The 16897-nt window shown below is 36.5% G+C and overlaps 1 protein-coding gene across 4 annotated transcripts in view; it reads right to left on the minus strand.

Moving 5' to 3' along the window:
• Positions 1 to 11482: 11482 nt before the first annotated feature.
• The window catches only part of LOC149181216 (uncharacterized), a 134464-nt gene continuing 129049 nt past the window's right edge, over positions 11483 to 16897 (minus strand). For all 4 annotated transcript variants that reach the window (XM_089416495.1, XM_089416496.1, XM_089416494.1 and 1 more), the window contains exon 9: positions 11483 to 11990. In XM_089416495.1, the coding sequence (XP_089272621.1) occupies positions 11872 to 11990 (119 nt within the window). In that variant the 3' untranslated portion in view covers positions 11483 to 11871. The remainder of the gene's footprint in view (positions 11991 to 16897) is intronic.

Genomic DNA, 16897 nt, shown 5'->3' on the forward strand with positions numbered 1-16897 from the left:
TCTAGCCCTAAGTCACAAGGAAAGGAAAGTGAAGGGAAGAAGAAGATCGAAGTCTTCAAGTGTGGTAGCGACAGTTGCAACGGTTTTCGGGCAGACAAAATTTTGGATCTACAGTAGGAGGTCGAAGTTCTTGTAGCAAGGGACTGAGTTGGTGGTTGATCTTGATCTTGGAGGGTATTTGTCTGAGTCACAAGGTCTTGTTATTTGTTAATTGAAGGGTTTATAAGAAGAGGATATTTAAGAGTTTTCCCTTAAGAGGAGGGGTTTTGGCCCTGGATTGCAACTTATTTACTGTGACATTGTTCTTATTGTTTTGGTAGTTGTTTGATGTATCTCACATTATAATAATAAGGAAAAAAGGTAACACAAATAGTTATCAAGTTAAAGAGAATTAACATATTGATTGCCCTATTGAATTCTCAATATGTTTTCAGAGCTAAGGTTAGTTGTGGGCATCATGAAGATCTCCAATACAGTGAAGAAGTTCATCAAGAAGATAGCGAGCCATCTCAAGAAAGGTATCAAGGAAGCATGGAATCTCTTATTTTCTTCAAAGAAGGAATCAATCAAGGCAAAGGATGAAGGTATCTTCTCAGCTCTCTCTGGCACATTCTAAGATGAAGACATTTGGGTGATTGATAGTGGTGCATCAAGGCACATGACTGCCCATTCCAAACAATTGAAGACCTTATCAAAAGGAAAATCCACTTATTCAGTGGAACTTGGAGATAACAAGAGTTATCCCGTAAAGGGTATTGGATTGACCTCTATAAAGTTGGAGAATGGAAGCAACATTGACCTCAACAATATTCTATTTGTTCCAGGTTTGCATAAGAACTTACTTTCCATTTCAAGATTAGAAGATAGGGGAGATAGAGTAGCGTTGATTGATGTAAAAGTTGTTGTATGCAGTAAAGACTCAAGTATCGAACAAGCTAAAGTCATTGGCATTCAAGAAGGAAGACTTTACAAACTGATATCTCCTTTGGCCCAAGCCCCGGTTCACATTGAAATTAGCCCGTGTGAACTCTGGCATAGAAGGTTTGGTCATCTACATTTGATGATCCTTCCAACTCTAAGTTCCATAGTAGATGGAATACCTGACTAAAGGAATATAATGAAGGAGTATGTAAGGGATGTGCATTGGGTAAGAATACCGAGAGACCATTTGGAAGCAGTGCTTCACGGTCAAAAGAAATCTTGGATCTCATTCACTCTAATGTATGTGGCCCTATGACTCCTAAATCACTTGGAGGTCATCTATATTGTGTCACATTTATAGATGATCATTCAAGAAAGACCTGGGTTTACTTGATGGAAACCAAGGACGAAGTATTTACTAAATTTCAAGAATTCAAAGCTGAAGTAGAGAACCTTGCATAAAGAAGAATCAAGATACTAAGATTTGGTAATGGAGGAGAATATACATCCAAAGAGATTATAGCATTATGTAAGGAGTCTGGGATTAAGAGGGCGCTGATAGTTGCATATAATCCCGAGCAAAATGGAGTTGCAAAACAAAAAAATAGATCCATTCAAGAAAGTGTAAAAGCAATGTTACACGATCAAGATCTACCTAAGTTTCTGTGGGGAGAAGCCACGAAGACAGTTGTTTACATTCAAAATCGAAGTCCCCACAGGTCCCTAGACAACAAAACTCTGAAGGAAGTGTTCACTGGAAAGAAGCCATCTGTAGATCATCTTCAGATCTTTGGGTGTCCTATATATATCCATATACCAAAGGACAAAAGAAAGAAGTTGGATCCATCAGGCATGAAGGGAACATTTGTTGGGTACAACAACTCATTGAAAGCCTATAGGATCTACATAAAAGAAGGACATCACATAGAAGTCAGTCGAGATGTCATATTTGATGAAAGCATAGCATTCAAGAAATCAAAGGAACTTTCCATAGACTCTGATGATGAATAACTTCTGGTATTTGAGGAAGAAGTTGACAAGGGAGAAGAAGAATAACACCATGAAGAAGAAGGTCCTAGTGAGTCTGTTCAACTTGTGGTCATCCCTAAAACAAGGAAAAGACCTAGGTTGAAATCTACACTACTTGATGCAGAAGTTCATGGGGCAGTGAAAGGCTTGTTTAGAGAAAGCAAAAAACCCAAGAGATATTTTGGGTATGCTGCATACATGACAATACTAATAGAAGAAGAACCATCCACTTTTGAAGAGGTTGTAAATAATCAAGAATGGAAAGATGCCATGAATGAAGAGTATCAATCTATAATTGAGAATGAGTCTGGGAGATCATACCTAGGCCCGCAAACAAATCTGTGGTAACTTCCAAGTGGATCTATAAGATCAAACATGTGGCAGATGTAAGTATAGATAAATATAAGGCAAGATTTGTGGCTAGGGGCTTTTCTCAACTATAAGGCATCGACTACGAAGAGGCATTTGTTCCAATAGCAAGATATACAATGATTCATTCATTAATCTCTTTGGCAACATCAATGGGATGGAACATCCACCAAATGGATGTCAAGACTGCTTTTTTGAATGGCACAATAGATGAAGAAGTCTATATGGAGCAACCCTTGGGATTCAAAGTTAAAGATAGGAAGTCATATGCTTGCAAATTGAAGAAAGCATTATATGGCTTCAAGCAAGCGCCAAGGGCATGGTATACTATAATAGATGCATCTCTGTAAAGAATATGCTTCACAAAAAGTTTTGTTGATCTGAACCTTTATATCAAGGTTGTAGATGGAGAACCTGTAATCATTCTTATGTATGTAAATGATCTTCTCTTGACAGGTGTTGAAGGTCGAATTGAAGAGTGTAAGAAGCAACTAGCAGCGGGATCTGACATGAAGGATCTTGGGTTGATGCATTACTATTTGGGACTAGAAGTCTGGCAAGGCCCTGATGAAGGTTATTTGGGTCAGGGAAAGTACGTGATCAAGATGTTGAAGAGGTTTTACATGATGGACTACAAACCTATGACCACTCTGATGATCACAAACTTGAAGAGACTAAGGAGTTCTAAATCAAGCCCTGTGGATCCTTCCAAGTATAGACAACTTATTGGCTGACTGATGCACTTGGTGAATACTCGACCAAACATATGCTTTGTAGTAAATGTTCTTAGTCAATTCCAAGTGGAGCCGAAGCATGATCATTGGATAGCAGCAAAACATATTATGAGATATTTGTGAGGAACCATCCACCACTGTCTGAAATATGATAGAAGGAATGATGTCCAACTGATTGGATATATAGATTTTGAATGGGGAGGTACTGAGCAAGATGGAAGGAGCACTACAAGAGGATGTTTCAGTTTGGGATCCTCCATGGTCTCATGGATGAGCAGAAAGCAAGATACAATTGCTTTGAGTAGTGTTGAGGCTGAATATGTTGCAGCCTGTGAAGTAAGCAAAGAAGCAGTATGGTTGAGGAAGTTGTTATCCGACCTATTTGAAGGACCAATGAACCCTATAGTGATACTGTGTGATAACACCAATGGTATACGTTTGTCTGAAGATCCAATGTTTCATGGAAAGACAAAGCATATAAACAACAAGTATCACTATATTAAAGAGCTAGTACAAAATGGTGTGTTGCAGCTACAGTATATCTCCACTAATGAGCAGGTAGTTGACATATTGACGAAATCACTTCCAAACAAGAAGCTTGTGTACTTGAGAGACAATCTTGGTTTGGTTGATGTATCCTCCATAATTGAGAGGGAGAGATAGACACTACATTCTTGTCTTCACTTAGGAAGAAAGAATGGAGGATTGGGTAACCATCCGGTGTTCAATACAATTTGAGAATGTGGTAGGGCATTCAAGATAAGAGTAGTCGTGGACCGATATTCTTTGAGGACTAGCTATCCAAGATAAGAATAGTCCAAAGAAGGTCATACTCGATGAACACCCGGGTGGAGTATGTACCTTGAGAGATAGTGATGATGTGTCTATAAATCATTGGTCTCACCAGCATTGTGCTCTGATCTTGTTGAGAGATAGAAATGTTAGTCAAGGCCTTGCTACGTGACAATGCTAGTTAATATGATGTTAGACAGATGGGTTACCAATCCGTCTCTTTTTATGAGATCTCTTCAGATTGAGAATGACCATGTACCTCTTATTAATACCTCCCTAATTAAGAGGGAGTGTTGAAAAATGTGTAACTAGGTTCAGTCTTCATAAGTATGAAATGTATTCTTGTAAATTATAAAATGAAAAGAAATTATTATTGGAGCATGGGTTTCATGCTCAAGTTCTTTTATTTTATAGGTCAAGCACCCATTAAGTGCTTCTAGGGTTTGCTCTAAGTCTAAGAGTCATTGTCATATATTGAAGATCCCAATGGGCACATTGTATCTTGTAAAGAAAAATTATTTGTGTCTTTAAAGTGTCGAAATGCCCTCCAAGATCAAGCCGGCCTAGAAGCTGCCAAGTCGGCCTAATTGAAGAGCCACGTCTACTCTTTGAAGAGGCCTATATAAAGAGAGGAACTCGACCTCCAAAGGATCACTCACTCATCTCTCATTTTATGGGAAGAAGAGGACAAAGAAGAGGTCAAAGAAGAAGGAAAAAGAAGAGACCGAAGGAATTCGAAGTGCTTGGGCAAGTACTCGCTCCCACGTGCTAGACGAAACTAGGGTTTCTGCGAAAGGGTTACCTCTAGTTCGATCTTGGAAGGAAGAGAGGAAAGAAGTCACACAAGGAAAGGCAAGCGAAGGGAAGAAGAGGCTCTAAGAAGAAGATCAAAGTCTTCAAGTGTGGCAGCGGCAGTTGTAGCAGTTGTCGGATAGACAAAATTTCGAATCTGAAATAGGAGGTCAAAGTTCTTGCAACAAGGGGCCAGGTTGGTGGTTGATCTCAATCTTGGAGGGTATTTGTCAGAGTCACAAGGTCTTGGTATTCGTTAATTGAAGGATCTATAAGAAGAGAAGAGATTTAAGGGTTTTCCCCTCAAGAGGAGGGGTTTTGGCCCTAGCTTGCAGCCTATACACTGTGTCACTGTTCTTATTGTTTTGGTAGTTGTTTGATGTATCTCACATTATAATAATAAGGAACAAAGCTAATAAGGAAAAAAGGTAACACGAACAATTATCAAGTTAAAGAGAATTAACATATTCATTGCCCTGTTGAATTCTCAACAATATGCAACACACGAGTCTCTTGTAGTGTTGGGTGAACTTGGTCGAGGAACTTCCACATTTGATGGATATGATATTGCTTATGCAGTTTTTCGAAAAATCGTGGTGTTCATGGTTATGGCGGTGACAATTTAAACTTTAGACTATAGTTGACATGATCATCATTTTATTAAGGGATGTCCCAATATGATAGGAACAAAGGGTTTCTAAGAGCACGTAGCAAATTCCTACTTCTTAGAGATAAATGGGACACATAATTCTATTGGTGTTGATAGACCCCCTTATTATACCTTATCTCAATTCTAAAATTAGAAACAGTGCCACATTTTCTGACATCACATCAGCATTAGAAGACCATATAGGTAGCAATTGAAAACAATTCAAGGGGGTTCAAAGGAATAATTTTTAATAGGGTCAGAGGCATTATGCTTCTGTAAAGAAGCCCGAGGAGCCTTTTTTCGTATTTCTTTGAACAAGGAATCCATTGGATTCATCCCTCGTATATTCACGGCCTTGTTTCTCCCTTTTTATTCATTTTTGTTATGAATGTGATTATTGCAGCTTTCAGGGCAGGGTCCTTATATATTCAAGGATTTATAAAAACAATTTGTGTTTCAGAGTTTTTTGTAATTTCTAGATTGTAAAGTATTTATGCAAGGAACAAAGTACAATTAAAAAAATTTGAGTTACGTTCAACTTTTCCCAATGCCGTTTGAGTATATATTTTTAAAGTTGATCTTTACGTCATGATATGAGTGTTTATTGTTGAATTCGTTGTTTGTGACCAACCTAGACATTCATTTGTTGAATTCATCTGTTATTTCCCAACAAACCGCTCTTTCAACATTTTAACCAAACAGTGACTTCCTTACTCACTATTAGGTTTGAGATTTTTTTTCTCCTTACTTTCTTCCACCTTGCATTATCAGTTATTGTGATCCGCTAAACAAGACTCTGAGCCCAATGGAAAGGCCTTTGACTTTACAGGTTTGCAGTTTGTTATCCCAAACACCTGTCATCTCACCTCAAACCTTGTCTATCATTTTTTTCCGCCATAAATCTCACATTATGCTTAAAGAACAATTTGTTGCATAGTGACAGGAAGCAACCAGTTGTCACTGATAGCTAAGGGAACCCCCTCTAGCCCAAGAGTCAGCTTGAGGCCAAAGTAAATCTTTAAGTGACTTGCATAGTTCCTAAACAGCGAGGAACATCTCAAAGAACAACATATGGAACAAAATGCACTAGAATAGAATCAAACCCCTTTTCCTCATAGTGCCCAGTGATAAGTTATAACACAAGCCGATAGCCAACTAGGGATTAAAATTTGGCCCATTGAACCCTTGATATGAATTGCAACTCGATCCTTTTAGGAACTTCTTCATGGTACCCACTTGGCTAGCCCATTTACCATGAGTAACAATCACGATAGGTCAAGTTTCAAGAGGCTTAACTTTTGTATTTGAACTCTGATTCACGCAATTCTTACACCATTGGAAATTTCTTTAAATGTAGAATAGTACGGGGTGATGCACTAAAGCGGCAATGCTTTACCCCCTGAAAAATGTCATTTAAGGCCTCAAACAAGCTCCAAAATATTTTTGACCCAATTCTCCAAATTGTGTCTTGCCGTTAAAACTACTCCTATAGCTAATTTCTCTAATTTTTCCACCCTTAAAGCATCAAGATGGATGACATACAATATAATGATCCAATCCAAATCATTTTTCCATTAATATATATTACAGATTGGTTGAAGTGTATTGCAAATTTTCATAAGAAACCACAAGCCTTATATTTTTGGGCCTATATAGGTAACTTAGGGATTCAAACCCTTAACACCATTGTTTGTAGCCACATGCTCTAATCCTCTAAGATATAGGCCCCATCTCCATTGGATTCATTCCAAAGAGTCCCTCTCAAAGGTGAAGGATTCCTCTCTTTGATTGAGATAAGAGGATGCGAAAAAGAAGGCCACTATGAGCAAACACGGGTATTTCCCTATGTAAATGGGGCTAATTATGATATTTGGGCAAAGCACAACACTGCACTTCTACAGAGCAAGGTTTGTGGATGTACCTTGTAGAAATCATTTTTTCATTATATTCCAAGCATGACTTCATCAATTTTGATTTTCAGCATGTCTAGATCAAATACACAAGCCCATCTCCCAAGGATTTATCTATGTGATCCTTCCACTCATACAACAATTGATAGTGCAAGTGTTATTTTTCATAAAATCCTTTTAACACCACCACATTTGGGGGTATTCTTTATGTTCCAAGGGTTGGTCATTTTATAGTTGATGTTATGGTTGGTGATATGAGGCATTCTTCTTAGCTATTTAAGTTGGTTCATGGTGACATTTCTAGGACTAAGACCACTTGTTTCTAAGGAGAAAGTAAGTGCTCTCTCATAATTTCCACTCACTAGTTCAGTCCTGATACATCCCATTATCCTTTATACATCCCACTATCCTTTATAGATGATCCTATGAATGACTCTACATATTGAGTTGGATATATTCTTTCCACACTGTGATATTGGCCTTTCTTGGATATAATATATTTAGTAGTGTCATCTTCACGAACAATGTGTGCCATCCGTTGCACCTTTAGCCAACCAACATGCTTTAATGGATCCTTCTTTTACACCTCTACTAGAGACCACCTTCATCAAGTTGTGGGACCATGTTGGCGTTAGATGTATAGCATTCATGGAGACTATATCTCCACCATATGGCCCACATTCAACATCAAAGGGGAAAGATGTTCTGTGATTCCTTCTCTCGAAGGCCTCGTGTTCATATTAAGGGGGGACGTTGTGAATATGGGCAATCTTATTTTGAGGTGGGTATCCATAAACCCACTCACTTTTGCATCTTGGCCAGGGCTAACTTATATTCAATTTGTACATCCATAAACCCACTCAATATTGTATTCAAACTCTCTCAAGGCTATTTGTGTTAGGTATCCATAAACCCAATCTCATATTATATTTGAACTTTCTCAAATACTTTCAATCTCTCTCAATTGCATTTGAGTTACGTATACATAAACCTACTATATTTTGTATTTCAACCATGATCAACCTCATATCGATTTGCATGTTTATAAGCCTAATCTCATTTTCATGTCGAGTTGGGTACTCATAAACCCACTCACTTGTATTTAGGTAGGTATCCATAACGCACTCTCATTTGTATTATCATTATAATTGACCTTTATCAAGTTGGGCATGCACATAAAACCATTCTTATTTTTAGCTACAACCAACCCTATATTTTTTTAGTCGAGTCCCTATAAACCTTCTCTCATTTGTGTTTTATCATTCTCCATGGTCGCTTGCTTAACTTAAGGAAGGATGTTGAAATGATGATGTAATCTCCTCGTATGGACATGGTCAACCACACTTCATTATCGTGTATTAGTGTGCTTCTAGGGTTTGGCTTAAAGTCAACTTGGTCAACACATTTATTATATCCCTAAATGATTATAAGCAACCTAGGCATTATGTGGGCTCATTACCCCTTGTGGGGGCCCTACCCCTTGAGTGGTGTATAAATACACTCTCAAAGAGTCATTTATTAATTAATTATTCTAATATCCAAGCCTTAGCCTATGAGCACCATATCAAGTGCTTATATGTTGTTCTTGGGTTGCATTTTCTCTTTCTAGCACAATTATGGATCAACTCTAAGGTGCTCTTGTTAGGGTTTCATGTTATGTTGCCATATCATTGTGTTTCTCCTTGTTTGTTACAAAGAGGGGGGTTTGCAAGTCAATCCCATTTGATCCCTTCAATCCCTTATGAATATGAATAAAACTAACCCTTGATTGTCGTTGTCCCTTTCTCCCTTCCCTAGTCTAACACTTCTTGCTCAAGTCAACAATATGCATGCTCACTCATGTCCTTTACCTTTTACCCCCTCATCTAATCACACCCACTTCTCCCTTCCCCCCTACCACAATTCCTTTCATTTTCTATGCCAATGGAAGTGGACAACAAAAGGCTATATATTTTACTCCAATGTATTTTTTTATTGTCTTTGACTTTACAAAGTTAAGCAAAAAAAGAAATTAAGTCGTTGTAAACCTACCTTAAACAAACAATGTTAATTTCAATTAAGTTTAGTTTCACAATGAAGTTCAGCTTAGACACAATGTGCACAATATTAGGAAAGCCTTGGAGCAAGGCATTGACATTGTGGAACAATATTCAATAATAACAAGCTTAGACACAATGTGCACAATATTAGGAAAGCCTTGGAGCAAGGCATTGACATTGTGGAACAGCATTCAATAATAACAAGCTTAGACACAATGTGCACAATATTAGGAAAGCCTTGGAGCAAGGCATTGACATTGTGGAACAGCATTCAATAATAACAAGCTTAGACACAATGTGCACAATATTAGGAAAGCCTTGGAGCAAGGCATTGACATTGTGGAACAGCATTCAATAATAACAACATTGGAGTTCAAAAATGGGAGGAACTAATCAATCAAGTTGTAGCAAAGCAAATTAACACTAGTAATATAGCCTCAAATCAAGGAGCACTTAGTTTAGAATATTTCAAGTTGCATTTTAACCACAGGAAAGACATGGTGACCCAAATTTACATGAAGCTTTTTTGGGAGAATCCTCGCCTCAGAAGCAAGATGGACATGGACATAATCAAGTAGACGTTGACTCAAATAATTCCACTCACCTAGGAGATGATGGGCTATAGTCTAAATTTGTTTTACAAAATTCTAATTATTGCTATGTTATTGTGAAGTACATGTCTTGCACTAAGCACAACTCAACCATAATTTTGGCAAATGCAATTATGGCTATGCATCGAGATCTTTCTAATCTCCTCATAGGTATGGTCATTTTTTGTACATAATACAAACTAGTTGGTATTGTCAAAGAAATTGAAGTGTCCCATGAATAATGACAACAATCTAAAAGAATGTGCCATAGTAATGAATAATGGCAACAATCTATAAGAATGTGCCATAGGAACAAATAGCTGCCCCATATCAATTAACTAGTCTAACATACACAAATCCTAGCATTATGATGAGTAATTTTTTAAATATACCAAATATTATATGAATCAACTTCAAAGATTTAATTTGAAGAATGAGGATGTCACGTTTTTGCAATTTTACATAAATTATGCCCTCTCTAATCTCTAATATAGAACAAAGACTAATCATTTCCATTGACATTATCTCCTCTATTTTTAATGCTCCAAAGTTCTACTTTTCTTTTTCTTGAGCCTTTTTACAAGGCCATATGACGCAAAGTCCATGACTTTTACACATTATTTTTTAAAGCCTTCCTACATTCATATCATCAAGATATTACTATCCGTTATTTTCTGTTGAGAGTAACCACTTTTCCATGGGGAATTTAGTAGCTAAATTTAAATCCTTTTATTTAGGATGTACTTTATACCCTTAAACATTATACACCACCAAGCTCACCATTTTACATTTGCCAACCTACATGTGAAGTTGTACCAATGGTTCAAAGCATTCCTTAGTTTGTGGATGCTAATTTTCTGTTCACATGGAGCCAAGCGATGACCTCCATACATGACCTGATGCATCTTCGCTTCCCATGCCTTCCTTTTTAGCATGGATGAATCTAAAACAAATACGGTTGTGCTATTTCAACCTTTATTCTAGTTTTTTTTTCCCTTGAACCTTTTACAGGGTACTATGACACAAAGTCCACGACTATAAGCCTCATTTTTTAAAAGACCCTCTAAATTCATATCAGCAAGATATTACTGTAGCTTATTTTCTGTTGGGAATAACCACTTGTCCATGGAGACTTTATTAGTGAATTTTAAATCCTTTTATTTACCATGTACTTTATAACTTTCAAGATTGTACAACACAAAGCTCACCTTTTTACATTTGCCAACATACATGTGGAGTTGTACCAACGTTTCAAAGCATTCCTTGGTCTGTGGATACTATTTTCTGTTCACATGGCCTAGCTATGACCTCTATAATTGCTCTGATGCATCTTTGCTTCCCATGACTTTCTTTTTATAACAGATGAATCTAAAACAAGTATGGTTGTGCTATTTTAACCGTTGTTTTATTAAAATTTTCATGCAATAAAAACCACTACTCGACAATAGATGAATCTAAAACAAGTATGGTTGTGCTATTTCAATCTTTGTTTTATTAAAAGCTTCATCCCAATAAAAGCCACTCCTCAACAATAGAGAGAATGTTTTATATATGCAATTGATGTCTTTTTATCCCACTGCAGCGGATAAATTCCATTTTTCCCTAGCAAGTTCCCACGAATCAACTCACATTCCTCTCGCATAGCTTACAATGAACATGATTTTAACTTATGACCTTGTGTGTGTCTTTGATGTTAATGTTAATCCCATATTTTGTGTTAAATTCCATCATTCAACCTACCATGACTTCAAAGTTCCAGCTATGTTCCACTGCCATCGTATGTATGCTGTGGATTAATTTCACCCCAATAGTAATACCAAAAAAACCCTAACTTGCAGATGAGCGACCTAACTATTGATTAAAAATGCACCCTATGATACTCATTTCATGTATTTGAGGTAGAGCAATTTCATGCTTGCTCTGCTTCCTTTTGAAAACAAAGGGAGATTACAAATACACAAGAAACTTAATGTTACCATGCTGATAACACTTCTAAAATGAAAAATTACAGATCTCACAATATACAAAAACAATTCTGTTGTACATTTAAGTCTCAACTGATTGCCTCGATCCAGATCCAGATCCAAACCCAAACCACTTGGCAACCATCCAGTTTATTTTGCTATTTCGACCTGACAGAGATAACGATGATAGCTGTGATACATCTGCACACGGAAGCTTCATCTCTGTTAGAAGCCATACACAATTTTCATAGCTTCCAACAAAACTATTATCAGAGAAACATAGAAATCAATAAGAAAAATCTCATATAAATAATAAAATCTTCACAAGTAGTTGACCAGCATAACGTAAATTAGATTCTTATTCAGCAAACAAATCTGCCTAAAGAAATAGCCAATGTGCCACAAGGCAGCCTATATTGAAAAAGATCCATGCACAAATACATGTTCGAATTTAATAAAAGGGATTCAAAGCAACGTTGAAAAAATCAGCGAAAATTGATGAAAAATCGCAAAGTCACTGATTTTTCCCCCTCCTGAATAATCGCCAAGTAAAAATCATGATTTTTTTATTTTGAAAAAGTCGCTACTTTTTTTAAAAAGTCACGATTTTTCGACCGCAATAGAAAAAGTCACTGGAACAGCGGGGTTTGAAAGGCAATTTTGGGCTTTTTTTTGTCATTTTGCTTTGTTGTTGTTGGAGAAGGAAGGAGAAGAGTTTGTGGTGATTTTCAAGGAGGGATTGAGGGCCAAACAGCCATTATCATCACCAACAAAGATATTTTTGTGGATCAAAGATTCAAGATCATTTGCCAAATCAACCAGACAGACTTCACTTCTTCCATTCATAGGTATGTTCTTAAATACCCCCATGTTAATGATTTTTTCCATACATTTAGGCATATGTTTGCTTGCCTCTTTGCCTACCAATGTTTTCCTTCTTTTTTATTGTCATTTGCTATGATTTTTATGCCCGTGAACCAATGCAAGGGTTTTCTCCATATTTGGACAGCAAACTTGATTATTTTTTTAGCTTTTTTATGCACCCTCTTATTGCCATTTTTCATTGCAAATAATGTAATTTAAATTTGTAAAAATTTGATTTTTTAAATGAGGAGGCTGTTATTTTTTGTGTAGTGGGGGTTTAATGGCATTTTTTTGTGTTTTTGGCGCCCTAGGGTTGAATTTTGAAGCTGTCCATTAAACATTTTCACTACAAATATGTCAAATCCCTTAGACTCTGTTGACCACTAAAGTTGCACCTGAAATTTTTTTGATGACTCCATGCCCAAAGATACGTCAAAGGCTTCATGCACTTTCAGAGTTCACTATATCATTAGAGTTTTTTTTAACTCTATTACTTATTCTCATCTTCTTCTCATGTTGTACTCAGATTCCACAAACTCTGCGAAGATGATGTAAAGTGATGCTAGTGCGATGAATTGAGTCATGTAACAAACATACGTAACTTGGGACATTGTCATCAAGTGAGTTTACTCTGGGAGGTTTTTTTTAGCTGGTTAATTATTAGGTACTTTTGAGGACTTAATAATTAATTGAGTTTTTTCCTCCAAGCATAACCCCAAAGTCGGAGTGTGGCTTGAAGACGAGGCCTTGGGTGAGTTCTAGTGTCTAGAGTCATTGTATATTACCATACTAGGTCACTTGTAAAATTTCATCAAATTTGATTAGGTCTAGGAGTCAATAAATTTTTAAATTTCCCAGCAGGGCAGAAATTTGAATAAAATCTGAATGTAAAATGTAATAAGTAATGTCTAGAGAAGTTGTATGGGATATGTGTGCTCAAAATTACACCTCACCCACAAATTTCTACAATGACACACTTTAAGGGATAAAAAATAAGTTCTAGACCCTCGAAACCCATTTTTCCTAGGTTTTGTGAAAAATGCGGCAATAAATTAGCCCAGCAATTAAATAAATAGAGAAAAATAAATATCCACACATGCTCAAAAGATGTGGAAATGAGGTGGAAATTCATCTAAAGGTCAAAGTTGAGTTACCAAGTGATGTGGACTCCACATAAGCTACAAATCAAACAAATCGATTTTTTTGTGGAGTAGCCAACAAGTTCTAGTGACAAGATCCATGATTTGAGGAAGTTAACTCGAGCTTCAAGGAGATATCATGCGTTGACTTGAGATTGGATTAGAGTTTACTTGAGTGAGGTGGAAAGTGGTCTCCTATCACTCCACTTCACTCTCCCACATGTCCTCTCATATAATTCAAGCTCCCTCATAAAGGATTGCATGGGCCTCTAAGGAAGAAATCAAGTTGCAACTTAGGAAATTCGAATTTGCTTGGAGCATTGGGATTCTCGCCTATTTGTCTTGGGATTGTCACCATTTGCTTTGGGATTGGCTCCCAAGATTCTATATAATAGAGCTATAGGCACTCACTATGTAATCATTGTTACTAGCTATTACGCTTGCGGAAATGTTGTTGCCTTGTACGATTCAGAAATATCAATAAAGACTTTGGAGTTTCATTCATGAGGTGTTCATCCTTTTGGAATGTGATGAATTGTTGATCATTGGTATAATTCCTTTTATTCATGTTTTGATCTAATTTATTTCCATATGCTCTTGTGGATTTGTTAATGTAGCGCTATCTTGCATTGACATTTGATTTAGAAATATGTTCTAGGTATAGAATGCTCTAGTTGGTTTCAAATAAATCTCTAGAGTTTCTTATCATTGTTTATTGCTAAATCTATATGGAACTAATTCTTGATTGAAGTTTTGCAAAGGGAACATCTTATTGGGATCAAAGAATCAAGCGTGAGGGGAAGTCTTTGGAGAGACCAACCCACTCTCGATACATTCCCAAAGGAGCATCTCATTTGTTCTTTGAGTCTTCGCAGTCTTATCTTACAAAGTGGTTTTGTAGGGGTTTCCAACCCACTCTCGATACATTCCCAAAGGAGCATCTCATTTGTTCTTTGAGTCTTCGCAGTCTTATCTTACAAAGCGGTTTTGTAGGGGTTTCGAGACATAGTTTGTACACAAACCAAGTACTTTTAAATTTAAATCACTTTTGTTAAACGTTGTGCTCCAATTGCTTTCATTTGCTATCTAAGAGCTTAAAATGGTTAATCAAAGAGGAGTGTTTACCCGCACTCTTTACCTTAGTCCTTTGTAAATTATAATTCTACATATACACTTCATCTAGCTGATTTTTGTCCACTAATATTTTTCTTGTTTTGCAACCCATATTTGCAAGATTTGATAACTCATTTTCAGCATATTTTTTAGGGGCATTTTCTACAAACTCATAACAAGTGTTGGCAGGACCCATTGGCGCATCATTGGATCATTTCCCAAGGAGGCCGTGAGCATTTGGAGTCCCTCATCTTTTGAAAGGCCGAGTTCATTTTGAGAGTTGCACATAAAGCTAGGTCGTGGGCCTCTTAATGCTGATTTTCCCCTTGTAATTTTCAGATTTCGAGGAGGTATCATTAGCTACTTTGGTTGTCAAATTTTCACATTGTACAAGAAGGAGAATCTAACTCCTATATTTCCGATTATGTAAAAATTTATCCTTCATCTTTTGGGAAAGTATTTTAAGGCCTTCTCCTCATTGTAATACCTCTAGTAAAATAATCTTCTTGGGCTTGAGGGAGCTTGGGATTCATCCCATGGTCCCCACCTCCTCATTTAGAAGGAGGACTCTATTGGGCAGATTGATTTGCATTATAGACTTTCACAATTTAGATTCTCTTGCATGCACTTTCCATTTGCTAATACTCATTCACACATGGTAAATTTTGGGAATTAACACAACCTCAAAACTCCATTTCATTTACTAAATTAAGTTTGCTACATTTTTACTTGAGCTTTGCATCCTTCATTTCATTGTTGCTTTGAGCTACAAGTTAATGCTTTACTTTGAGAAAATATTTCTTTACATGCAAGCACTTTACATTCTTGGCAAGCTTTGATTTAGTTTATTAATTCATTTCCATTAAGCTTGGTAAATTGTTTCATGACTACTTGAGTACATGCTTCATTTTTGTCAACTTTTGCTACATTGTTATTTTAAGTATTGTTGATATTTCCTTGGAGCATTATATTGTCATTGTCTACTTGAAACAATTTATTTTTCAAGCAACTTACTTGCATCACTTTAATTCACTTGCTCACATTAAGCTACCATTTTTTTTACTTTGAAGTCATTGGTGCAATTTTACTTTGGGTATTTCCTCATTTATGGAAGCATTGCTATCAAGATTTCAAAAGCAGGTAACTTACATGCATCCCACTTAGGCACATTTTATTGCTAATTGGGATTTCTAAAATTAACCTCCAACTAAAGTTGGTTGTATATAATCAATGTGGAAAAAGTCTGCAAAAAATCGAGATCAAATCCTAAAATTGCGATTTTTTCAACAAAACAATTTAATCCTCTGATTTTTTGCAAACTTTTTCAAAAACGGAAAAACGCGATTTATTCGTTATATGCCCGATTTTATCGGGAGTCGACCCAAAAAGTCAGCTGTCTTAAGAGTTGAGACTCAGACAAGACTCAAGATTCAGGAGTTGATTCCACTATTTTGATATGTGATGTAGCACTAGACTTCATATACATATTATATATTAGCTTTCTTTACATGTTTATGTGGAAATGCATTTATTTGATGTTCTGGACACTGTAGATGTTAAAAAAAAAAATTAAAAATGAATATTTTTGTGTTTTTTAATATTGCCGACTTTTTCAAAAAACTCCTGATTTTAACGAGTTTTTCAACTTTTGGACCCTTGCCGAATTAATCCCGACTTCGACATTTTGCACATTGGTATAGACTTTAGGGACCCTCCACCCCTGTTGACTCTTCATTGTAAGATTCGGATTTCCAGACGAAGATGAGGTCTAGGGACCAAAGTTCAATTGAAACTTTTTTTAGAATACAACTAATAAAATAAACCAAGAACGTCTCTACATCACAATTTCACTTTACTTGTAATATAACTCTCTTGTATATGCTATCTTGAATTTATTTGAGTCATATTTGCAAATATCATCATTTTCTCAATAAGCATTTGCTTTATAGTGCAAGTATTTGGATCTTTTACTTTTGCAACAATTAGCTTTCT

This window comes from Pinus tabuliformis, chromosome 3_2 (assembly GCF_031772625.1).
Source record: "Pinus tabuliformis cultivar Carrire ecotype Pingquan chromosome 3_2, CPIR1, whole genome shotgun sequence".
NCBI classification, from domain to species: domain Eukaryota; kingdom Viridiplantae; phylum Streptophyta; class Pinopsida; order Pinales; family Pinaceae; genus Pinus; species Pinus tabuliformis.